Source organism: Phocoena sinus, chromosome 16 (assembly GCF_008692025.1).
Source record: "Phocoena sinus isolate mPhoSin1 chromosome 16, mPhoSin1.pri, whole genome shotgun sequence".
In the NCBI taxonomy this organism is placed as follows: domain Eukaryota; kingdom Metazoa; phylum Chordata; class Mammalia; order Artiodactyla; family Phocoenidae; genus Phocoena; species Phocoena sinus.
The window spans coordinates 21,778,672-21,805,224 of record NC_045778.1 but is presented as its reverse complement, the minus strand read 5'-3'; the positions used below and the strand labels follow the sequence as shown (position 1 = coordinate 21,805,224).

Sequence of the window (26,553 nt, the reverse complement as noted above, 5' to 3'; positions counted from 1 at the left end):
CTGGTCCCCAGTCTGTGTGGGTATGTTTTGGATAAAGGGCTATGGAGGAATAAGGGACCAGCCCAGCGAGGAGCGGGGGAAGGGCACAAGGACCACCTGCCAGAATCCACAGCTTTCTGATTCCTACCTGAATTCAAAAACAAAACAAAACTAGACCACAGCAGCACCCACTCCTTCTCCCGGACCAGGGCTGTAGTTCAAAGGGAGAAGAGGAGGCGTCTTCACCGAGGCCATGGTTCATTCACTCCTGGCCAATCGCCAGGGCTCCCTGACAGATTGAGGGGGTAGAGGAAACTAAAATAAAACGTCAGATAAATTGTATAGGAGGAGTCCAGCCAAGGGCCAGGCCAGAGCGGGGCCAGGCTGGGGGACGGGGGCCTCTGCAGCCTGGGGGATCACTGCCGCCCTCACAGCCACTGTGCAGGGTCTCCTTGAGAGACCTATCCCCATCCTTCCCCAGGTGTCCCTGACCCAGCTCTAACAGTCTGACTTTCCTGCCAAGGTAAATGAAAAATTGTCAGTTTTGACTTGGGAGTCTCTGTCCCTGAGTCACTATTACTCAGGTCATGGCTACAGCGGCAACTGACTAAGGAGACACATGACCACCTTCCCCGGAGAAGCCCAGCTAAACTTCCTGCGACCTACATTTCTGAGCGATATAAACCCATTACTAAGCCCATCAGCTAGCCCCACGTCATCTGCATTCAGAAGCCCCAGGCTCCCAGGCCCTCAAGAGAGCCCGCTGGGCGGAAGGAAGGAAGGCAGGCTGCGGGCAGGAAGAGGCGGGGAGAGCTCAGCCACAGAAGTGGATTCACAGGGCTGGGGCACTGGAAGCAGCCCCCCGCCCCCACTCAAGCCAAACACACCCACCCCTTAGTGCTCCGCTAAGAAGGAAATGTCCCCAACCCAGGGGCGTTCCCCCAGGCTAACCCACGTCTGTGACCAGCCAGAAAGGGAAGTTACCCAGCCTCTCGGCACGCAAAATTTTAGTGTCTAAAAACTTTTTTTTCTTTCCTGACAACATGTATATTTATTTAATTTAAATAAATTTAAATTATTTATTTAGTATTCAAAATTCCCAAAACTAAATAAGTGATGTTTTAAGAAGGTTGCATTTATGCTTCTGAAATTATTAAAGCTTAAAATTGCACTGAAACTTTCGAGATACCTTGTGTGTCTGTGTGTGTGTGTGTCTGCGTGTGTGTGTGTGTCTGTGCTTGTGTAGAGAAAGAGAGAAAGGAGGATAAAGCAAATAGTTTATTGCGAAATCTGGATAAAGGGTATAAAAAGCTCTTTGTGCTTATCTTAAAGCTTTTCTGTAAGTTTAAAATTATTTTGAATAAAAGGTTTAAAAATCTAGCAAAAATTCCTGTACATTACAGAAGACGAGATCACAACCCCAAGAATTCAGCACAATTCACAGTCTGTAAGTACGAGTTGCTTCATGGGCAAAATGGGGCCCTTGGTTTACTAGAATATTCGATAGGTCGATAAGAGATCTCAGAAAAATGGACCACCAATATTTATTGCTAATCTCACACCAAACTTCTAGACAAGAGGTTACGGTTTCACCCCTATTTTTCAACTGCTAAGCCTCTCCCTCAATCACTTGGACCTTCCTCCTTACCCATAGCCCTCACATTTCCACACCATCAAACATTTTTAATAAAAATATGAATTAATTAATTAAAGACAAAACCCAGCCTATGAGTGTCCCATGTTGCTAAAACTGAAACATCTGGAGCCAGACTGCCTGGGTTCAAAATCCTAGCTCTATCGCTTATGTGCTGTGTGACCCAAGGGGCTGGTTACTTAACATCTAAGCCTCAACTTTCTCGTCTGTGAAATGGGAATAATAACACCTACCCCATAGGGTTGTTGTGATGATTAAATGAGTTAACCCAAATGAAGTGCTTAGATCAGTGACATACATAACAAGCTCTATGTAAGATTTTGCTATGACAATATAACATTATCGCTATCATCATCATCATCATCACCATGTTTTCTCTGCAGACTGCTTGAAAGGGGCAGAGGAAGAAACAGCAGGAAACAAAGTGATCCTGGGGCTGGGAAGATGGGGACAGAGGCTGGGAGAGTCAAGGTCCCAGGGGCAGCAATAAGAAGAAAGTCACAGGGCCTCCCTGGTGGCCAAGTGGTTAGGACTCCGCGCTTCCACTGCAGGGGGCATGGGTTCGATCTCTGGTTGGGGAACTAAGATCCCATGTGCCCCAACGTGGCAAAAAAAAAAAAAAAAAAGAAGAAGAAGAAAGTCACTGTGGAAGTGACGCAGTAAGTGCGCACCTGAGGTGGGAGGCATCCCCTTAATTTATAAACTCTGCTCCGAAAAGGTTAGGCCAAAGCACACAGGAATGTCTGCAGCACAGGGTGTGAGTCCCAATGGTGAAGCAAGAGGCAGAGGTGGCTCGACCCAAAGACCATGGGGAACAGAGTGACAGGTCAGTACTTTTGGCAAATGGAGAGAGCAGGATGTCAACCAGAGGCTGCTGGCCACCTGCAAAAAGGAGCAACGCAGCAACCACTGGGCAGGACGAGGAGACCTACTTGCTGGCAGCCTTCATGCACACACTGGATGAATGAGCCAGTCTCTGAAGCCCAGTAATGGAGGGATAGGCAGGGGGACCTCCCAGCAGGTCCATCAGATGAGTGATGCACTTTTTCAGCGGCTGCCTGAAAAGTGGCCCATCTGTCCTAGGGACAGTGTCCCCTTCAGTGCTCACTGTGACATGGTCTGAAAAGCTCTGAACCCAACCCGCCAGCAGTAGGTTAAAGGCCGGGATTAGCCCTTTTCTCTAGTAGAAGGAAAAGGCAGAGAGCTTGCATCAGGTCCTACCCATGTTAATTTAGGAACAAAGTGGAGCCAAGAGAAGGCTCTGGGTCTCATCTCAAAGTCCAGCCCAGAACCAATAAGTTTTCTGGAGAACTTAGTCATGAACCTTGCCGTGAACACACCCTCCCTAAAGCAAATATTTGGCAAGCTCTGAATAATACGTATCCTGACAACAGCCATGACTTGGGAGGCGAGCTTCAAATGGGAGCGGCCAGAACACCTGCAGGAGAAGGTGAGGAGTAGAACAGGACCCGGAAATGACTGAAAACCTGACCGGGGGCTGCCCACACCCTGATCACAGGGTCCTCAGTGAGCCTTCGGCCTATCACCCACCACGACCACATGGGGAAGCAGGGAGGGTGGACAGGCCCTTCTGAGCACGCCCACAGCCTCGACCAGCAAAGGAAGGCAGCGCTTCCGTTGGCAGGGGTTACAAGTGTGAGAGGAAGGGACGGTGACTTTCCAGGCAAGGCCCTGCCCTCGGTGCTTTCTGGGCCAAGGACTCGTAGAAGACTATTAAATCGGGTAGCCAGGAGCCCTTTATAATAGCCCTGGGGCTATGAGCTCAGATTCCTGCTGCCCCACTAGGTGACAGCCATAACCTATGAGGCCTGGGCCTTTGGTGAACTGGGTGAGGACAATGGCTTGGAAGAAGGGTTTTCACCCATGGGCTCTGCTACCCCTCTGCTGGGGAACCAACCCCTGGATCCTGAGGGAATTGATGCATTTACCTCCTCTTCCCACCCCTTACCTGAAAGTCCAAGCAGCCCCCCTCCCATCCACCAGTTTACGCACATGGTGGGGTCTCTTCAGGCAGTCACGCTCTTCCACCCAGGAGTCCTCCACTCGTGCCTATGATGGACTCCCAGTGCTTTGGGGTCTGGCTCCTGGAGGTACCCTGGGGCCTGATGCTTGGGCCACAGGGGCTGATCGGAAGGGAGCAGGGACCCACCTGGCTTCCACTGCCGTGCATGATGCTCTCCGGGGTGTCGTAAACCTCGGACTCCATGTGAACAGTCTGTTTTTGCTCACGATTCACTTGCACCCGCAGAATTCGAAAGGAAGACCCGCCAAGATCCAGGGCAATGAAATCTCCCTTTTCTGTTTAGGGAGAAACAGTATCACATCAGATTCAAGCGCTCCGGGAAAGTCTCATGCTCTGCACGCTTCTCAACAGGGTCCAGCCCCACCGCGCTGTGCTTTCGGCCAGAAGGAGTCATTCAGACCCCATAGGACCACTGCCCCGCCTGGAAGAGTGGAAGAGAAACCTCTCCCAGCCGGGCGTCCCTAGACAAGACAGCTTCACACAGTCCTGCTCACTCCTGACTATAGGAGAATGGAAGTATGGACTTAAGTATCAAGCCCTACCCATCTTTCTCTAATTTCTTACCCTTTTCCACAAATGGCTATGTTATCCATAAAGACTAAAACAGCATTTCAAGTCAGAGAAAACCCTACATCTGAGGTCCATGCCATGCCTTGGGTTCCTTCCCCATCAGCTCAGACACCAATTCCAGCTAGTCCAGAGCTCCACTGATTCCCCAGGGGATTTTGTTCTTTAATTGTGGTAAAATATACATCACATAAAATTTTCCACCGCAACCATTTCTAAGTGTACAGTTCACTGAGTACATTCACAACGTTGTACAAACCATCACCACCATTCCCAAAATTTCTCATCGCCCTAAACAGAGCCTCTATAACCACTGAGCATTAACTCCCCATCTCCCCTATCCCTAGTCCCAGGCAACCACTATTCTACTTTCTATCTCTGTGAATTTGCCTATTCTAGATATTTCATGTAAGCAGAATCATACAGTATTTGTCCTTTTGTATCTGGCTTACTTCACCTTGCATAGTCTCAAAGATTCATCCATGTTATAGCCTGTATCAGTAGTTCACTCCTTTTTGAGGCTGGATGATACTCCATTGTATGTGTATCCATTCATCTGTTGCTGGACACCTGTGTTGTTTCCACCCGGGGGATGTTTTTAACAGAAGTCCCTCTTGGTCAGATAGGAGTAAACTGGTTTGATGTGGCTATATTCCTCAAGACCAATGTGTGCAGTGATTGGGGTGGACCTCAGTGGGACAGAGAAAGATGACGGGACCGTATGCCAAGACCACGATACAGCACCAACGGAGGAGGCCATGATGGGCAAGGTTCCAAACCATTAAGCCACTATCTAATATTCTTTACCCCAGTTACCCTCACACATTCTCCTCCAGAATCAATTAAAATCTATTAATTTTACTTCTGATGTTACATTCTCACTCTCACTATCTTTTCATTTTCTTGATGGTGACTTTTGAAGCATAAAAGGTTTTAATTTTGATGAAGTGCAACTTATCTACTTTTTTCTTCTGTTGTTAGTACTTTTGGTGTTATATCTAAAAGCCCATCGCCAAATCCAAGGTCACAAAGATTCGCACCTATGTTTCCTTCTAAGAGTTTTACAGTTTTAGGTCATACATTTAGGTATTTGATCCATTTTGAGTTAATTTTTGTATATGATATGAGGTAGAGGTCCAACTTCATTCTTTTGCATGTGGATATCCACTATCAAATTCCAGCACCATTGGTTGAAAAGTCTACTCTTTCCCTCATTGGCACTCTTGTTAAAAATCAAGTGACTCTAAAGTATGGGTATGTCTGGACTCCCCATTCTTTTTTCCCCAGTTTTATTGAGATGTAATTGACATAGTGAACTCTCAGTTTTGACCCACTGATCTATATGTCTGTCCTTATGGCAGTGCCACATTGTCTTGACTACTACTGCTTTGAAATTGGGAAGTGAAAGTCCTCCAACTTTGTTCTTCTTTTTCAAGGTTGTTTTGGCTATTCTGGGTTCCCGGAGCTCTTTAATTTTTTTCTTAAGTAGTGGTTGGCTTTTTTTAAAAAAAAAACAGCTTTTCTTTTATAAAGCTGACGCCATCTTTGTATTTGATTCTACCAAGCTTTAAGCTCTGACACACTGCTCTATTTCTGGAACTTAGAATGGTTGTCTGGCATACAGTAAGAACACAACAAATACTTGAACTAATGAGGGTGGTAAAGGAATCAATGAATGAACCGAAGTCTTCTCACACAGAATTTCTGTTCTTACCCTCTCAAGCTCCTTGAGGGAAGAACCACACTTAGGATTCTTTACATCTGCCCCTGGCACCCAGGACAGCTCAATAAATGCTTGGTAGCTGCTTGATCACAAGGGTTGGTGGCCCATTCATTCATTCATTCAAGGCAGCCTTGCTTGTTGTTCATAAAACAGGAAGCAGTTATACCGCTGGTTGGTTGGTTTTTTTTTTTAATAATAGCTTTATTGAGAAATAATTCACCTATCACATTTTAAAGTGTACACTTTGGTGGGTTTTAGTATATTTACAGAGTTGCGCAACCATCAACACTATCTAATTGTAGAAATTTTCCGTCATCCCCAAAAGAAACTCCGTACCCATTTGCAGTCACTCCCCATTTCTTTCCAAACCCCCTCATTCACCAACAACCACTAAACCATTGTCTGTCTCTAGAGATTTCCCTGTTTTGGACATTTTATATCAATGGACTACAATATGTGGTCCCCTGTGGTTGGCTTCTTTCATCTACCATGATGTTTTCAAGGCTCACCTATGTTGTAGCATGTATCAGTACCTCATTCCTTTGAATGACTGAGTTATATTCCACTGTATTATACCACATGATGCCAATGTTTTGGGGGTTTTTTTTTTTTGGCCGCACCATGTGGCATGCAGAACCTTAGTTCCCCGACCAGGAATCAAACCCGTGCCCCCTGCAGTGGAAATGTGGAGTCCTAACCACTGGTCCGCCAGGGAATTCCCCATGATGACGTTGTTTTTAAATTGCTCCTATCGTGACTTCCCTGGTGGCGCAGTGGTTAAGAATCTGCCTGCCAATGCAGGGGACACGGGTTCAAGCACTGGTCCAGGAAGATCCCACATGCCGCAGAGCAACTAAGCCCATGCGCCACAACTACTGAGCTTGCGCTCTAGAGCCCGCGAGCCACAACAACTGAAGCCTGCGCGCCTACAGCCTGTGCTCTGCAACAAGAGAAGCCACTGCAATGAGAAGCCCGCGCACCGCAACGAACAGTAGCCCCCACTCGCTGCAGCTACAGAAAGCCTGCGAAGACCCAACGCAGCCAAAAATAAATAAATAAGTTAATTAAAACAAACAAACAAAAAACTGCTTCTATGGTCCAAAGGAAAGAGACCAAGGGAGAATGCTGGGAAGCAGTTGTCACAGCTTTGTGGGAAATTCTGACCCTGATGTTACAGGTTGTTCAAATAAGTTTAGGGTTTTCTTTGGGCTCCCATCAGAATGCTAACTCCTGTGGTGCTTACACTACTACTCAGTTAAAAAAATGAATTTGGTATGAGGTGCTTCCTCTCAGGAGGAAGAATTACTAGAACACCAAAAGCACTTTATTTAACCATCATTCATTGAGTCTTTCTGTACTCCAGTCGCTAAGTACTTCATATGCGTCATTTTACTTTTAACCCTCTCCACCCTATGCAATAGGTACTACTATGATCCCCATTCTACAGATGAGCAAGTAAAGACTGGGAGGGATTAGGTAACTTGTCAAAGCACACGGCCAGTAAGTGGCAGAGCCAGAATTTGAATCCAAAGCCCAAATTCATAACCGTTGGATAAAACTGCCTCCCGAACAGACCTCGGGGACAAGGATCCCCAAGGTCAGCATCAAAGTGATACTTCAGCACATCAGGAACAGCTACATCTCTCTCTGGGGGTCTCGTCAACATCCATGATTCCTCGCAGCTTCTGACTCTGTTCTTTTGCTTTGATCTTTAATGAAGATAACGAAAACTCCTTCCCGTAAGCAACTATAAACCACCTGTGCACAGGGAAATACTAGGCACAAAAGCAAACACCGTGCTAGGATGAAAATATGGGTACTTTTTATTTTGTTAACATTTTAATTTAATTAATTTATTTACTGTTTTAACGGTTTTCAAAAAATAAAACCATTTATTTATTTCATGTTTTACACTGGCTTTCATCATAACTTAAAAACAATAGCTTGGGAAATTTTTCAGTTGCCAGCCTGGTCAAAGGTCTCATTTTCAGCTGAATGAAAGGTCTAAGTAAAAGCAGGTCCTTGTGCTCAAGTTCCAGGTGATGGTTGGGCATCTCCTGCTTATTGGTGTCAGTGTCAACACACAACAGGTAAGAGCTTTCAGCCCTTCATGCGGAAGGGGATCAGGTTTCAAGCAGCACCTTTGCAGGACCCAGGCCTGAAGTTTTCAAGCATGATAAGTGAAAATGGTCTCAGCTGCCTCTAGGTCGGGAAGGAACCTGGCCTTAGGGTGCATGGGGCTGGCCCACACTTCTGCGGCTCTGCAAGACCCCTGCCCCACCCCAGCTCTCCACTGCTCCTTTTTTTAAAAAAAAAACACAAACACAGGTCAGTAGGGTTCCAAGGAGTTAGGGTCAGACAAGGAGACCAGAAAGGCGGCCTTAAGATGTCAGGACAATGCTAAATACTGCATACTCCACACACCTGCTAGTGGGAGTTGATGGGTTTCAGGGGGGCCGTTCCCTGAAGGCATTTTACAAGAGGTCACTGTTAAGCCCAGTGTAGCTCCTGATCTGTCCCTGAGCAGTGACCTTGATTCCAGGGTGTGTCTGTGATTGCTAAAAGAAATGGCAGTTGGCCTCTCTTCTGTAAATCACATTTGCACCTCAGGAAATGCGAGACAAATATTAACTTACCTTCTCGGTTTATGGATAAGGAAGCTCCAACCAAACCAGGTGAATGACTTGCTCACAGTCGCACCTGTGGCAAGCCCAGGGCCCTTCCCTTTTCTTAGTCACTCATGTACTTGCAAATACTGGGATGCTCCTAATTTTTTATGTATATATGTCTTATCTTCCTCAGTTGGATGATAAGCAATTTGAAGGCCAGGGCAATTTAACATGCTTACTTCCCTCCCCCAGTACTGAGTCCTGCAAATCAGTACGTGTTTGCTGCTAGTTTGTTAAGAACTACCTGGGTTAAATGCATGGTCTGTTCAGTCCTATCCTCTGCCAGGCAAAGGACACCAAGGAACAACTTCTGGAAAGGGCAGCAAGATTTCCGGTAAGCTTTGTTTGCTGTCTAGCATCTCTTTAGATAACTACCCTCCAAAGAGTCCCCCACTTTGGCCATCATGATTGGTTCAGGATGGGCATGTGATCCACGTCAGCCAATCATTACCCTCTCCAAGACCACCTCTGGGACCTCTAGTTCTTAGGTGAGGTGTCAGCTAGGGCTGCCAGGGCTGTCTCTGCCACCATAAGGAAGAGGTGGCCTACAAAAGAAGCCGACACAAAGACTGAAAGAATAATAAGAGACAGATGAGTCCCTGTCAACAGAAGCCAACTTACAACTCCATCTCCCAGTTATGTGAACCTAGAATTCCCTTTCTTGCTTATATAACTTTGAGTTCGATTTTTTTTTTTTTTTTTTTTTTTTTTGTGGTACGCGGGCCTTTCACTGTTGTGGCCTCTCCCGTCGCAGAGCACAGGCTCCGGACGCGCAGGCTCAGCAGCCATGGCTCACAGGCCCAGCCGCTCCGCGGCATGTGGGAATCTTCCCGGACCGGGGCATGAACCCGTGTCCCCTGCATCGGCAGGCGGACTCCCAACCACTGCGCCACCAGGGAAGCCCTGAGTTAGATTTCTTTCAGCTACAACCAGAGGCTTCTGGGTTCAATATTCTTTATTAGGCAATGAGTCCCCCAAATACCAACTTGCCCTCCATAAAGGATCTATCCTCCCCTTTATATCAGTTGGTTCCCCCATTCAGAGCTGTGGTGTCCAGTCACCCTGCTGCAGAGGCACCAGAGCTGCAGCCTATGGGCTCGTCCACATTATGTGGGGATATTGGGGTGGGGATGAGACAGCCTGCCTCTGCTTCCCCCTTTTTCCTGCCTCCTCCCCCTGTAACATCACAGGGATGCCAGTGAATTCTGAAAAGCTCTGACTCTTTCCTCCAGGGCTAGACCTACACATTTAGGTCTGATGGGTGGGGGTCCTTTGACTGGCTCCATCAGCTGGGAAGGGGCCGCCCAAAGAATTCTTACAAAGTCCGTTATTAAGTTACAATGATGATCAGGAGAACAATGACCCCCTGTAACTCGCAAGGTGGTTTGCAGTTTCCAAAGCACTTTCATCTGATCCTCTTGACAGCCTTGTAAGGCAGGCAGGGCAGGACCATCACACCTATTTTACAGATGAGGAAACGGAGGCTTAGAAAATTAAGTGACTTCTCCAAGGTCACAGAGATAGTAAGCAGCAGAGCCAGAGATGAATCCAGTGTTCTGGGTTTCTATTTTACTTTTTCCTTTAAATTCAAGTTCAGCTTCTTTTTGCAGCAGTTGGCTTCCCTCTAACTTCCTCTTCAAATCTTTGGCCCAACCTTCCTGCCGGCCGCTGCTGAGACTTCGTCCCACGTTTCCCATTTCCACTGAAGCCAGAAGAACTGCTCTTCTAGAGAAGGCTCATTAAACAAAACATCTGAAGGGCCCCCGGCAACTCTCCACTTTCTAACGACAACCATTATTACCAGCAAATAATGGAAAACAAACACGGGGACAGATGTCTCTCTTGAGTCCAGACCTGCGCTGGAATACAGGGCAAACAAAAACTCTGCTTTCATGAAATGCCTACCTTTGCCCTGCTCCATGAATTAATTCTGTACATGAGACACAAAGCCTTCCCTCCTGTCTGCAATCCAGCTAGTTGATGAGAGTTTATACCTTCGTCAGAAACCCACCCAGAACGCTAGACATTCAGATTTCATGGATGGAGAGAATTTCTGAGACAATCCAACCACCTTCCCAGATAAGGAAACAGGCAGAGAAAGGTAAGTGACCAGCCCAAATGCTGTGGAAACAGGAAATGTTTTCCTTCCTTTGGCTGGAAAGTAGTAATATTTTAAGCCCCCAGAATTTAACTGTGACCACACTGCAAATCAAACATTTTTAACTTAACCTTTGAGCAAAGAGCCTGCTAGGAACCATGAAACAGAAACAAGGAAATGTTCAACTCAATTTATCCTCGAGAAGCTTACGATCTAATTGGTATTTATGGATACAATATCCTGAGTGATAAATGACAAGAGGAGAAAAAAGGGGAGGTTTCACAAGTGAGACAAAGTGTTGGCCAGGCCTTCTGAGGGAGGCTGGACGCAGCTAGGCACCTATCCCCGACTGGGCAGCTCTGAAGAGAGGTTTCTGTTTAGCCAAGTCATCGGAGTAAAAAGGCTTCAATATCTTTCTTCTTTATATATTATTCATACCTTTCCCACTCCAGAAAGGATATGCAGCAGCTAAAAGCCACTTTAGGGTTTTTTGGGGTTTTTTTAAACCTAGTGTGTAGATTACTGGAGAGCAATTAAAGAAAAACCACTGCCCATAACAATCGTCAAAAGGGGGAAAAAATTAATAAAAATGGGCTGATAACATTTCCGAAAAATCAGTAGAGTTTCAAAACTCTGAGTCCAGTCATGAAGGTCAAGGTCAGCGGGAAAGGAAAGGTTTGTTTCTCCCTCTGACTTGGAAGTCACATCACCACTTGACAGGCAGGGGCATCTGTCAACCTCAGTGAGTCCAAGTTATCCTTTGGTGGTTTGGGATTACCACTAATTCTGTCGCTGACTAATTATACAGTTGAAGCAGTAATTAACATTGCGAAAAGGGAATAGCACCACGGTTTACTATGAAGGAGACCCACATTCCGGCTACTCCAGGGGACCTCCTGGTTGGAGGCACTTCCCTCACAAAGGGGCAGGGGCTGCACTGGGCTCAGGGGCCCAAGGCCTTGGTATCAATGTCAATGTCTGTGTGGGGCTGTAGTGACCATTCCAAGGGGAGTGTGGGCCCCTGGGCACATGACCTGAGCCCACCCATGAACATCAGCAACAGTCATAGGCAGAAGAAGTATAGGGTGTATTACTAGGGTTGCACAGTGACCCCCCAAAAGATATGCGGAAGTCCTAACTCTGGGTGCCTGTAAATGTGGCCTTATTAGGAAATAGGGTCTTTGCAGATGTAATCAAGTTAAGAGGAGGTCATGAGTGTGGGTCCTAATCTGACTGGTATCCTTATAAGAGGAAAATGCCATGTGACAACAGAGGCAGAGACTGGAGACGACAAGCCAAGGAATGCCAAGGATTGACAGCCACCACCAGAAGCTTGCAAAAGGCAAGGAAAGATTTAACCCAGTGTCTCAGAAGGAGCATGGCCCTGCTGGCACCTTGATTTTGGACTTCTAGCTTCCAGAACTGTGAGATAATTCACTCTGATTTAAAGCTACCCAGTACGTGGTACTTTGTTACAACGGCGTTGGAAACTAACGCAGGGTAGAAGAAACAGTCACCAGGGAGCACAGAGGTGGGCAGGGTAGGGGAAGGCTGGGGGACCCAGGGCCTCATGCATAGGAGGGCGGGTCCTTGTGGTTCAGGGCTTTGGTTCCTCCTCCCCCCCTCCTCCTTCTGTTCTCAGCACTGTTCTGGGCTCCCAAGAGGCCCTAAACATTTGGCCCCAACCACGCTGGAGATGAGAGGCTCAGAAGGAAGCATGGGGCCCAGGCTGCTGGCTCCAGTTCCGCAAACCCCAGGACAGTGTTTCCCAACATGGGCATATTACCACATATGTTATCACATTTAAGACACCATTGATTGCAGACACATCATTATTTTACGTAATACGAAAAGAGGAAAAAATACTGCCCATAATAATTTAAAGATGCAACTATTGTACAATGCATTGCTGATTTCAGAGGACTCAAACAAAAAGGTGTCTCAAAATAGATGAAATATAGTAATAGATGTTGGGGGGAAAGTTCAAACAAGTTTGGGGAAAAGGAAGGTAGCCGGGTTAAACAGGTTTCTCTCGTGCAGAACTGCTCAGGGCCTTTAATACGTTGGTGTCTGCTTTGAATCTCTAAGAGGGGGCTGCAGAATGCTGTCTTTCCCAAATGAGGATGAGTTTTGGGCCCTGTTTTAAAGAGTAACTAATGGGGACAAATGACTAGATTACTAGCCATTTGTGTATGTGGATCACACTTTGAGCCCCTCAACCCTGGAAATGGTGTGTGAAAGAGTGAAGGAGGGCACCCCCTGCTGACACACAGTCCTGGGAAGGTGAGCTGGCTTGCAAGGCGCGTTCAGGAGGAAAGAGAAGGCATCTCTCATGGGATGTGCCGGCCGTGGGCCAGTCACACAGGATCAGGTGCTCCCCAGGCATAAGGCAGCCTTCTGAGCTCTCCAAGCAAAGCCAGAGCAGGGGCCCTGGGGGGCTGCCCATCCCACCTCGCCTCCCCTTCCTCTTTTCTCAGCTGACAGCAGCTGACCACGTCTCTCCTACAGAACTCAGCTAACCCTGTAAAGGCACAAATGCTCCTGGATGTGAATGCCATTCGCGGCTGGGAAAAAGCAGGAGCGAATTAGAAAGCTGGAGGCATCAGAACAAAACCCAGGGGACACCACGGTCTGGTCACTCTGATGACTAGAATCTCTTCAGCAGTCATAAAAAAAACCTAAACTGCTGGTCACCAAGACCGCAAGCAAAACAAAAGGATAAAAGTGCAGTAGAGGGGCTTCCCTGGTGGCGCAGTGGTTGAGAGTCCGCCTGCCGATGCAGGGGACGCGGGTTCGTGCCCCGGTCTGGGAGGATCCCACATGCCGTGGAGCGGCTGGGCCCGTGAGCCATGGCCGCTGAGCCTGCGCGTCCGTAGCCTGTGCTCCGCAACGGGAGAGGCCACGACAGTGAGAGGCCCGCGTACAGCAAAAAAAAAAAAAAAAAAAAAAAAAAAAAAAAAAAAAAAAAAAGTGCAGTAGATTTTAAACAGTCAAGAAACATCAGAGATATAAGTACCAGCGTGTGTGGATGAAGTAAACCCCACCTGTGGCCACAGGGCAAACAGAGCACACGCCCTTCCTAGGCGTCCCAATCCTGTTCAGGACTTTAAAGGCCGGCTGCAGGCACAGCAGGGCCTTCCCACTGCAGCCGGTCCTCCAACAAGCCGTGCACTCGCCCACCTTTCATAAACATCAGCTGCAACAGCTGCAGTTTTCCTGATGTCCATTTTGTCGGCTCCATATCAGATGCCCCAAATCGCAGCTTTAAACTAGTCCCCAGAGTAGGGAAGAAACACAACAGTGTTGGAAGGGCCGTACTTTCAGGCTATGTACTCACAAGCCCAAGAGAAACCTGACTTTCACGATCTCTCTCCCTCCCTCTCAAAAAGCAGGCGAGCCCCAGCCTAGAGCACAGAACACGGCTCAGAGCAGCATTCCTGTGCGTGCGCTAAGCTGGGGCAGGCACAGCATCCACCCCCGGGTCAGCCAGACAGAACGACCTCCACTGAGCAGACCAAGGCCAGGCTGTGCCCTCCCAGTCTCCACCCTGCCAAGAGCAGGGGCTGAGGCCAGTCCCTGGGGAGGGGGTACTGACAATCCTCAGGGAGCCCCCAGATCCCCACTGTGGGGCATGAGCCACACGATGCAGAGCAACAGGATAATTTTTTTTTTTCCAGTCCTACTCCTCTCACCATTTCTCTGCTTGAGGGGCTACCTTGACTTAGCATCTATGAAATTTGTACAAATGGGGACTTGAGTCTCCCCCCTGAGTCTGAGACGCACCTGGCCGCTAGGGCCGCTACTTATCTGGGGTACTAAAAGGAGGCCTTGGTGCCCTGATGGAGAGATTCTCCTAACATGAAGGAGAATCATCTGTTCTGGAGCCATTCATGTTCTGAAGGCATAAGAACTCACACAGCATCTGTAAGATCCCTAAACGCTACACTTTCTTACCATAAGTCACTAGACAGGCCGACGAAGGCAGGTCAGCATGGTCCAACCACGGTACCCCCATAGCACATGGTAGGATCTCAGTGGACATACATTGGATTGATGGATGGATAGATGAATGGATGGATGGATGGGAGAACAGATGGATGGAATGGTGAATGAATGAATAACTGGATGAATGCGTAAATGAATGAAAGATGAATGAATGAACAAACAAATGAATGTAAGTTGGAAGGGTGGCTTCACAGAGCTTTCAGCCCTCAGAGCCCAATCTCTGGGTGAGAGACTCACCTGAACCGTCAGGAATGGACCTCACAAACGTTGGCAACATCTTGACTGTGGCTGTCGGATTAAAATCCCGGGAGAGGCCATTCTTCATCTCCTTTTTGAAACGAGCCATGATATCTAACAGAGTTTCATCAGAGAGCCGCATGGCATAGAGATATTTGTCGATCTGGAAGAAGGATGAGAAGGAAAGAAAGTGAGGCCAAGGCTGGGGAAGGTCGTCTCAGCTCAAGTCTGGCTGGGGTAGGACGGGGCAGGCGGTGTGAGGTTCCCGCCTGCCTAAGACAATCCAGCTCCCGTGGGCACTGGAACACCCAGGCTGGCCCATCATTCAAGTGTGATCAACCATGTCACTCAGAGCAGGCTTGCAAATGCTCTGAGCCCCGGTTCCCCCCCTGTAAAATGAACCAGACACCTCCAAGGTCCCTTCCAATCCTTGACTATTACATGGAAGCTGCCCTTCAATCCCCAGGTACGCACCAAAGGCACCTTAAGCCTCCACATGACTCCTTCCCTCTGTGAGAGGTGGCTGGCTCATCCTCACATGGATGACAGTGCCACAGAACAAGGGCTCCAGAGCCATCTACCTGGGGTTCAAATCCAAGCTCCATCACTTACCAGCTGTGTGAAATTCAGTTTCCTCAACTGAAAAACTGAGATGATAAATAGAACGTAACTCACAGAATGTTGTAAGATCAAAGGAGACAGAGAAGCACTTAGAACACAGGACGTGCTCAGTAAACATTAGCTATTAGCATTGTGAGGCAGTGGTGCTGGTAGGTTTCCTTGGGCACGACTTCTAGGTAGGTGGAAATGGTGGACGAAGGGCTGGAGCCCTTCAGGACATGGGGCTGCAGGCCCAGAGCATGGAGACCTTAACCTCACTACCCCCAGCAGGTATGGGACAGCCCAAGTTCCCACGCCCGTGTGCCAGGGCCCATGTGCCCATACTTCCTGATCAGACCGCTCCTGACCCAACAGGACTAAACCAACCCGCTCCTCTTCCTGGGCTCCCCACTCTCCTCAAGGATCCTGGGCTCCTAACCTCAGGCTCCGTTGCTGTCATTTGTTATTCTTCCTTCATAGTATCTTCCCGCTGACTCTATTTACTGGGCACCTACTACATGTCTGGCTCTTGGTTAGACATCTGTCCTCATGGTGCCTGACCCTGTGGAATTCACTGAAGTCTCTCTGTTTCACCATTCATTCTTTCTGCCACTCCCTGCCTTAGGAAGCCCTGATAACCATGTGCCTGTATTCCTGACGCCTGATGCGTAATCAGTGTAACGGTTTTCAATCTTCAATTTCTCTCCCTTCCAACCCATCCTCTACACCACGGCCACATTGCACCATCTTTTTTTTTTCTTTCTTTATAAATTTATTTATTTATTTATGGCAGCATTGGGTCTTTGTTGCTGCGTGTGGGCTTTCTCTAGTTGTGGCGAGCGGGGGCTACTCTTCGTTGCGGTGCACGGGCTTCTCACTGCGGTGGCTTCTCTTGTCGCGGAGCACAGGCTCTAGTTGCGCAGGTTTTAGTAGTTGTGGCTCGCGGGCTCAGTAGTTGTGGCTCGCAGGCTCAGTAGTTGTGGCTCTCGGGCTCTAGAGCGCAGGCTCAATGGTTGTGGCGCACGGGCTTAGTTGCTCCGTGGCATATGGGATCTTCCCGGACCAGGGCTCGAACCCATGTCCCCTGCACTGGCAGGCGGACTCTTAACCACTGCACCACCAGGGAAGTCCCCCACATTTCACCTTCTTAAACTGGGACCCTGGTCACTTCACTCCCCTGCTCAAAACCTTGCAAAGTCCCCCACATTGGAGGCGCCTACACTCTGCGGGTGTGGCTCCGGGCTCTCTGCACACCAGCCAAACCACCTCTACCATTCCTGGGAGGTGCCTGGCTCTCCTGTTGAAACGCCTTTCCTTCTCTTCCCAGCTACTCAAAGCTCACCTCCCCTTCAAGGTTCAAATCAAATGTCATCCCTCCTGCAGACGTCGAGACCCTCGGGGTGCAGATACCGCCTCCCTCAGCACCAATCTCTCTGCATGGTCCAGCCTGGATCATCACTTTCTATGCCTGTCACCTGGACAGTGTCTGCTCCATTCACCTTGACCTCCCCATGTCTCACAAGCAGCCTCACACACGGCAAGTTTCTGGCAGATGGACAGACAGATTTATGACCCAATGAGGATGAAAAGACCTTTGACGTGATTTGCTTCTGAGAATGGCTTCTCATGCTTACTTTTCAGGGTGGCTGGAAACGTCCAACTCAAGGACACAGAGTCATTTCTGCATATTTTGGTCCTGGGCAGCCTTCTCGCTCTGGACTCCATGCCTCGTGCTCCCCCAGGCCCTGCCTGTCTCCTGTCTCAGGAACAATCAGGGCACTGGCAGGAGTCCCCCAGTGTCCTCTGTGGCCAGAGACAACCCTGCCCCCACCTGCATCTCTTCTACTGCAACTACCTTTTCCTTTCCCCTTCGTGAGAAAGCCGTGCGGAGAAGGGCAATCAGAAACCACCGAGAACTGAAAGAGAAATGGCTAGAACACAGCCCTAGAAGACATGCTCTGTTCTACCCCCAAGGCTGGCAGCGCTGATCCGCAGCCCTTGCTGTCACCACGCCCACGTGCTGGTCGGGAGAGGCAGTCACACGTGCACGAGCGGCCACAGAAGCACATGGGGGCTACGAAGCACAGACTGGAGAAGGCTACTGGCAGGGGTGATGTCAGAGAGTGCGTCCAGGCACAAACAAGAGCGTGTGTGAAGGCCAAAGGGGAGGGAGGGTGGTCTGTGGGATGACGGAGCACACAGTGCAAGAAGTGAAGCAGCTGGAAAGGCTGCCAGGAGCTAAGCCTGCAGGGTCTCGTGCACTGGGCGAGCAGGTTTAGACTCTAAATGTGACTCTGAGTATTCAACAGTGACACATGTTTCAGAAAGCTCAGCTGTGCGCTGGGGCGGGGACGGGTGAGCAGTACCAGCAGTCACGGCGCTGCTCTGGCATGTGGACATGTTTCCACTACCACACTCCTCACCCTACATCACGATTATCTGTCTACTGACATGCCTATCTCCTCCGATAACATGTGAGTTCCCCAGGAAAGGAAAGACGGAGGAGACCTGTGGAACTACCCAGTTGCCCAGCACAAAAGAGGAATTCAGTGAATGCCAGATGCTAGAATAATACTTTATAATTATATCAAGTGCTTTCACATCCAATATGTCATGTAACCTTCAAAACGACCCTGTCAGGGGGACATTCTTTTTTTTCTTTTTTAAATTTTATTTATTTATTTATTTTTGGCTGCGTTGGGTCTTCGTTGCTGCACGCAGACTTTCTCTAGTTGCGGCACACAGGCTCTAGGCACACGGGCTTCAGTAGTTGTGGCGCACGGGCTTAGTTGCTCCGCGGCATGTGGGCTCGAACCCATGTCCCCTGCATTGGCAGGTGGATTCTTAACCACTGCACCACCAGGGAAGTCCCAGGGGGACATTCTTAATCCCCATTCTACAGTTGTGAAAACTGAGGCTCCAAGAAGATAAGTGATTAGTTCGAAGCACACAGCCAGGGAGTCAGTCCCATACCTGAGAGTCAGTCCCATACCTGAGAGTCTAACACTCTCTCTACAACCGTCCCCATCCCTTGGAGAAGGCCAGTCCCCCTACCGTGTGGAGATCAGGCCCAAGCAAAGCTGCTGAGATTTTCCAGCTGGACAGGGAGAAACTTCTAGAAGAAGCAGGGCTCCACGGCCAGCCTGCCTCCTAACTCGAGGCACAGCTCAGCACAGGGACAGTGAGCCCAGAAGCCAGACGTTTTCAGGACAGCCAATCAAACCCGAATAGAGGCAAGAAGCTCAAACAAGAAAATAGGCTGGGGATATAGAAGACGACCTGGCCCCCCAGCGTAGAAGGGAGGAGGGCTTTCCCCCGCTGGTTCAGGTTCATGAATTATCACGTGGTACAACTCTTCTCAGAAGAGATGTGGAAATTGGGGCCAGAAAGAGGGTATAGCTTAGGGCAGAGCTGGAAATGACTTTGAAGCCTCCTGGATCTCAGGTGCATGAGAATAAGCCAAGGGGCACCCCTTCTGGTCCTCAGGAGCTCAGGAGGGGCCTCTGAACGGCACAGATCCTGGGGCTGGGCTGCAGGTACCCCCCAACGCTGCCCAGCCAGGCAGACACCTGGTACAGGACTCAGCAGATCCACACCTTATGGACTGTGGCCCTTTAAGCAGCCCAGGAAGCGCTGGAACAAGAGACGTTTGCAGAATACTCCCAGGGGCCCAGAGTGCCCAGCACCTCACTGAACAAGGGGCCTCTTTCCTCTCATTCAGACTAGCCCTGCCTCGCAGCTGGCCGGGCTGCCCCTGTCCACCTGGGAAAGAAGCTGGGAAAGGGTGGTAGGTGGAAGGGGGTAGAAAGGAAGGGTGTCCTCCTGCCCATTTGCTCCAGATCTCTGCAAGAACCCCAGTATAAGAGCTGCTTTTCTTATAGGAGGTTGGCCCGGAAGCCCAGGAGGGGAGAGATGGAGGAGGGATGCAGGGCCGGAGAAGGACAACTTATGGCTTTGGGAGGTTTGGCCAAAGTCTGTGGTCCTTTCAGCATTTCTCTTTCCATCCCCTCTCCAGAGCAACTCCAGATCTTTTCCTCTCCCCTCTCTCTCCCTCCCTCTCACACTTCCACAATTCTTGCTCTTCTCTTAGGACGCTGCCTCAAACTCTGCTGCCCTGGCCAAACGCTGGTGCCCAAAGAATCCCACCTGTGCCTCCAACCCCCAGCGCTACATTTTGGTGACAGGAGGGCACAGCACCTCTTCCGGTGGGCTTCAAGCTGCAAGCCTTTGGAACATCTCTCATAGGATGTCTGTCACAGACAGAGACAGAGGCTTCCAGGAGTCTGTGATAGGAGCCCCCTGGGCTCCCTTTCACACATGGTGTCTGACACAAGTATTCAGGACTCGGTCAGACTGGGAAGGAAATGGGGGAGGTCCCAGGGTCCCAGACACCACATGGCGAGCTGGGTCCTACAGACTCTCGGCTCAGACTGACGACGCCCCTGTCCAGCCCCCAGGGCATCTTTCACCGCCGCCTCCGCCACCACCCCCCCCACCCCCCACTGCCAGGGGAAGAGCCCTTCTCCCGAGGGTGGGAGCCGAGGAGGCTGCACAGGGCAGGCACTGGTGCCCTACTACTGTGCAAATACCTGGGCTGTCCTTCCTGCGGACCAAGAGGGCCTGGAAGCTCTCATCGGCTCCAGAAGCAGGAACACAGCAGAGGCAGGAGGAGATGTCAGAAGAGAACACAACCTCACCAAGCCCCGCTGGCCCAGAGCTGTCCGGCCAGTGGCAGAGCCCAGCGACCCCGCACTGGTCTAAACTCAAACATTTCTGTGCCCGACCCCAGCCCCACCTCCTGGTCCCAACAGACACGTATGAAAAAAACAATTCAAGACTGTACATGCCCAAGTGGACAGGCTGGTCATGGCAGGAGGCTCCGTAACCACTGGTGACCCAGGCACTCTGACCCCCTGTGGGAGGGGGAACAGCCACGGAAATTTTTCACTCCCTCTCTCGTCCATTCTTCCGTGAGGATCAAGAACGAGGCAGAGCAACAGGTGTGACTGAAGCTGATCGGCACAGGCCTACGAAGTGAACGTTCCAAGTGAGACACTTTATTTGCAAAGGAAATTGGGGAGCTGGCAGTGAAGCGTTAAGAAGGACTCTTGCTTAAGGGTAGGTCAGAGATTTCAACATCAGATTCACTTCTCTTTCTTAAGGAGACTGACTCAGGAACGAATGGGTCCAGGGGGGTTAATATTATTTTAATAAGAGCTCACGTGTGCAGAGGGCTCTGCTATTTATACACACAATTTTCACACACATTATCCCACCTGGACAGCATACAAAGAGAAGCAATGAGCTCATGGATGCCGGGGGTCTGGCATGAAGTGGTGCCTAATGTGTTAGCTCCCCTTCTCCCGGCACAGAAACCCAGCAAAGGAGGCGGTAGTCGAGGAAACTGAGCCCCATGACTCACACAAAGTCACATGGTTTATCAGTAGCAGCTGGATCTGCATTCCAGGTCTTCTAACCCCTCATTTGGGGCTTCTTCTTACAGATTTCTATCTTTTCTTACATGGCGGGAAGAACACAGGGCTATGGATGAAGACAACTGAGTTCAAATCTAGGACCTGCCATTTATTTGCTGTGTGACTTTGGACAACTTACTTAACCTCTCTGAGTCCTGATTTCCTCACTTTTAAATGAGGATAATTATAGTTTCACCTCAGAGAGCTATTCGGAGAATTTTAATTATGTACCAAGAATTCTTCCCACCCTTCCAACGAAATGACAGAAAGGGAATCCATCTCCCTCACTCCCTTGTCTAACTCATAATCACATATCCCTAATTCCTTTTACCTAAATACCTAGAGAAATGCATTGATTACCAAATATTACTGACCCATTTTGTAGAAAAGAAAACTAAAGGTAGGTGGTCATTTGCCTGAAACCATAGCAAATAAAAGATTCTCACAAAAGTCCTCTGACACATTTGGATTGTTTTATTACTTAAAAAAAAAAAACTAACAGTACATTATAGTAACAATAAGTAATATACACTCATTATTTAAAAAATTCAAACAATACATAAATGCACAAAAGTAAAAAGTCTGAGTTCTTCCCTCAATCTCCCCAGAGAAATCCCTGCTAAAAGAGCTTTACGTTCTAGGACAGTTTTCCTACCTAAACAAACATTCATACATACAGGGCTTGGGTCTTTTTGTATTTCATTTTACAAAAAATGGAATCACATTATAAGCAGTTTCTCCCTTGAAACCTTAACTCCTCCTCTATTTCCTCGGGGAACTGCCTCTAAGACTCACACGACCAGCCATACTTAGATTTTCTCAGGGCCCTACCTGGCTCACTGATGGGGCATGGACTGGGTAGTACAAACACCTGCGTCAGACTCCAGCTTTGCCATCCTGCAGGCACCTCAGTCTTTCCATCTGTAATATGGACTCTGACTCTGACTCTGACCTAGGAAGGCCTCTCTACTTTGCATAGCACTTTCACATGCTGGTCCTTAAACTATCCTGTCCAGAGAAGCAGGGCAGGTGCCATCACATTCAATGCCCTAAGGAAAAATTAGAGGCTAGAGAGATTATTCGACTGGCCAAGGTGACCGCTGGTCAGCAAGAAAACCGGAGTAGACACCAAGTTCCTGGTTCTGTGGTCCTTCCTCAGTACCTTTCTTGCTCAGGCCAGGGCGAACCCAGGCCCAGGGCTTCCGAGAGCAGCGAGACGGGGGAACATGGTGGCATTAATGCCACAGCTCCATCCACTGCAGGAGCAGCATGGCTCCCTTGCCTTGCAGAAAGCACGCTGCTCCAGCCTGATTATTTTGGAAGCCTCGTTCACACTCCAGCAGCTACCAGGGATCTGAACTGCTCATTTCCCCTTTCACACAATCCTGGGAAGGAAGTTCAAAGGCCATAGCAAGCCCAAAGGTCCTGGCCCGATGGGACCCTCCGCCATGGTGGGTGCCATCCCAAGCCCTCCTCCTGCAGGTCCAACCCTCTTCCTGCCTGCCCAGCCCCACCTCACTGCCAAGGGTGTCGGCCCCAAGGAACCTACATTTCTGTCCTGCTTTTGGCAGCTGGTACCTGAGCAGAGAGGGCACTGGCCACAAGGAGAGACATTTTGGACCCTGTGGGTTCCCTACCAGGATCATCTGCTCCCGGCACCCTCCTGCCCTCTGCACCCCCGACGGTCCTTCCTCACAGATCCCCCTCTATTACTCGGCTGGCTTGCCCTGTAACTGCCTCTCTGCACTCCACTCCACACCCACCTCCTCCGAAGGGGGTACCACGATCCGCCCGCCCAGCACCAGCTGCCGCTCTCCTCGGCATCCCCTCGGCCCTCGTGCTACGTAGGAGCGATCTGCCCGCGCCGCAGCAACACGCGCATGGTGCACGCCTCCAGCTAGACCATGAGTGCCAGGGATGCAGGGGCCACGCTTCCAACTTCCTTGTGTCCCCACCCCCTCGGGTGGCTTCTCAGCTGGGCTGAGTGGCTGCTCTCCTGGAGGGGCAGGAAGGCCTCTGGAGACGCTTGGCCCGGGAGGTCTTCTTGGAAGGGTCTGCTGGCTCAGATAAGGCCGGAGACTCCTGTTCCCTGAATGACCCAGCCCTTCTCCAGCACCAGCCCCTCACTTCAGCCTCAGGGCGACCTGCGTGGAGCCAACAGCCCCTCTCTGAGTGATGGAGAGTTCCAGGTGCTCTCAGACGCCTGCTTCGCCTTACAACATCTGCACCTCAAGGCCCAAGGGGACATATAAACGCTCTACAGATAATCAGGAGTCTCCACTCTTCAAGGCTCCCAGAGACTGTGGAAGATCTGAAAGAGGAAATGTGTTTGGGAAAATGAATTCCACTTTAGAGGCTTCTCAGTGAAAGCTGTGTGTGCGAATATCCCCAGCGCATCAGGGGTCCCTTCGGCATGTTCAAACACTATAAGGGGAGCTTCCCCTTCTCCAGTCCCTTTTTCAAAATTCAGACACAGCTCTCGGCGCCTTATCTATCATTTAACTGATGCTTCTGAACTGTTAGTTCCATTTCAGTGAGCGTGGACGCAGCACCTATTAAGCACCATGGACTGTTCATACATACAACACTTCTGTTTAATCAGAGCAAATCAGGAAGAAAACGGGATCCCCATTCTTGATGAGGAAACTGAGGTTTGGGGAACTGTGATGTAACGGTCAGCAAGGATGGGTCCCCTGCTGGGCACTTCCACCTGCCCTGATCCAAGCTGCACACTTGCAGGGTGGGTGTTATCAGCCCTGTTTTACACGGGAGGAACCCGGGGCGTGAAGCCAAGCGAAAGGTCCGAGCATCCAGCACCCAGGGTGGCTCTGGCTTCAGACCCCAGCCCCGGTGCTCCCTCCCTACTTCCCCAGACTCCTCTTGCTAGGAGGACCATAGAAGGCCGTGAGGTCATGCCCGAGGTCCTCCTGGTGACCTTGGCTCAAGCTAAGAGGCACTTCCTGCTGGTGAGAGACCAGGCCCTTGTCCAGACGAGAACAAAGCTGTCACACTGAACTAGCTAAAAATAAAGGAGGTACCCAGTCCCTCAAGGGGAACAGAACAGCCCTGGAATGTGGCAGGGCAAGAACAACAGGCTTCGTTCTGGACCTCATAGTCAATGGCTTGGGCAGGGCCAGGCACCAGACTCACAGTTCCCAATGTGCCAGGTGCCTCCAGACGAGAGGGAAGAGAGGGTCCGAAGTACGGACAGCTCTGCTTTCACTATGAGACAACCAGACCCCAGAGCCATGGCTCGCAAATACTGCAGTGATGGGAGCAGACTGGGCTGGAAAGTGAAGGGCTTCAGGCCTCCTCCAGCTATACAGATTCCTTCTATAACCTTGGGCAAGTCACTTCCATCTCTGTGTTTTTCCATCAGTAAAAAGGCAACAATGAAAACTGCCCTCTCGTCTCCATATGGTGGGCATGGGAGCTCCATGACACCATGGATTCCTCAGAACACAGGCTTTTCAAAATCCCATGGTGGCAAAGCAGAATGGTACCCAGGATCCCTGCCCCGGCTCAGGGCTCTGTCCGCTTACCCTCTGTTATCCAGGAAGCTACACTCCCCCACCATGCCTCGGCAGGTGCCTACAGGTGTGTTCTGGGTGAACAACGATGATAACATCTGACATTTGTACAGTTCAGTACGCTTTCCAAGTGTTTCCATATCCATTCTCTGATTTGATAAATGGGCAGATAGTGAGGTAGGAATCATTTACCCCATCTGACAGATAAGGAAACTGAGCCCCAGAGAGCCTGATGTCCACCTAACAACACTGCTCAAGCTAGAGGGATCCTTGAGAGATAAAGGATTCCAGGCTCCTGGCTTTATAGATGAGGAAATTGAGGCCCAAGGACCGCAGGAACCCACTGCCTTAAATGCAGAGTGCTTCTGCCTGAACTTCTGAGGCATAAAATTTCCTGTCTAGCAGAGCGCTTCCAGTAGGAATACAATGCAAGCCACATATGTAATTTAACATTTTCTAGTAGCCAGATTTTTAAAAACAGGTGAAAATTTTAATAACATTTAACCCCATATATCCAACATATTATTCCCACATGTAATATTTTTTAAATGATCAACAAGCGATTTTATATATCTTTGTCATACAGAGTCTTCAAAATGCTGTATTTTATGTCCAACGGCACATCTCAAACCAGACTTGCCACATTTCAAATGCTCAAGAGCCACGTGTGGCTGGTGGCTACTGTTGTGGACAGCAGGGCTCTAGCACTCCAATCACATCCCCATCATGGGAGCCTTGGGTGATGATTTCTGCTGGGAGCCCACTGCAATGCACTGCTTTAGAAGCCTGAAGCCCTGGACCGAAGTCCTGGATCTGCATGACGGTGAGAGCTGCCTACTAGTGTCAGACAGACCTGTGTCTCCATCCCAGCCCTCTGTTCTCTGGCCACCAAAGATCAGATCACTTCCACTTCCTGAAGCTTGCCTGCCCCACATGTAAGATGCAGAAAGAAACACCTACACCCAAGCTTGCCAGAAGGACTTCACTAAATCAAGCATGTAAAAGTATTTTGAGAGTGGAAAAGAACTTTGCAAATGTGACTTGGTGTCTTTGTTACAAGGATGGTCTGCGGGTCTCCAACTCAACTCACCCCACCCACGCAGAGAGGGTCCCGGACGGCACCAGGGGACATTAGAGAAATGAGATCAGACTGAATAACAAGGCTGAAGGCAAACCCCACGTGTCAATCAATCAAGGAAATCAGCTGCTTACAGTAGGGCCAGGCAGAGGCTGGGAGAGAAAGCTAGAATAATAATGCCTTATAGGGAGCATGGGGAGGTCTTTCAGGAAAAGCACTGGCCTCCCCAAGTGTCCTCTTTTAATTGCAAACAGGATGGAGGGAACGGGACAAATGAAAAGGGTACAGAGAAAATTTGAAAACCAGAGAAAATCCCTAACACTCACTGTAAAAGACTTTATTGGGTCAATTTCCTGCCGAACACTGAGCAGCTTGGGGGTGGAGGGGTGTGGAGTGGTGGGGATGGCAGGCACAAACCAGTGTGCTGGTGCTGGGGAGGATGGGGAGGAAGGGGAGGAAGGGGAGGATGGGGAGGATGGGGAGGAAGGGGAGGAAGGGGAGGAAGGGGAGGATGGGGAGGATGGGGAGGAAGGGGAGGATGAGGAGGAAGGGGAGGATGGGGAGGATGGGGAGGAAGGGGAGGAAGGGGAGGAAGGGGAGGAAGGGGAGGATGGGGAGGAAGGGGAGGATGGGGAATGGGAATCAGGGGAGTATGCAGGGTCTCGTGCCCAGCTCTGCCCTGGCCCCGCCTCTTTCCTTCCTTGAATCTGTTTCCCTCAACAGCAAAATCAGAGTTGGATGTGTTATGGTAGAAAGAACATGGGTTTCTGAGTCAGGGGACCTGGTAGTGTTTCTGTCCCTATCACTCATGAGCTGTATGGTCAGCAAGTCACTTCACTACGTGGGGACCTCAGTGTCCTCATTTCTAAATGGAGATGATGCCTTCCTCAGGTGG

The 26,553-nt window shown here is 49.7% G+C and overlaps 1 protein-coding gene across 4 annotated transcripts in view; it reads right to left on the bottom strand.

Annotated features, from left to right (window-relative positions):
- HK1 (hexokinase 1) overlaps positions 1–26,553 on the bottom strand; it is a 74,601-nt gene that overhangs the window by 36,718 nt on the left and 11,330 nt on the right. For 2 of the 4 annotated variants that reach the window (XM_032608727.1, XM_032608725.1), the window contains exons 2-3: positions 14,977–15,139; positions 3,804–3,952 (exon numbers count right to left, since the gene is read on the bottom strand). In XM_032608727.1, coding sequence (XP_032464618.1) covers positions 3,804–3,952; positions 14,977–15,139 — 312 coding nt within the window. Of the gene's footprint in view, positions 1–3,803; positions 3,953–14,976; positions 15,140–20,423; positions 20,649–26,553 lie in introns of those variants that run through there. The other 2 variants (XM_032608728.1, XM_032608726.1) reach the window with 2 other exon arrangements.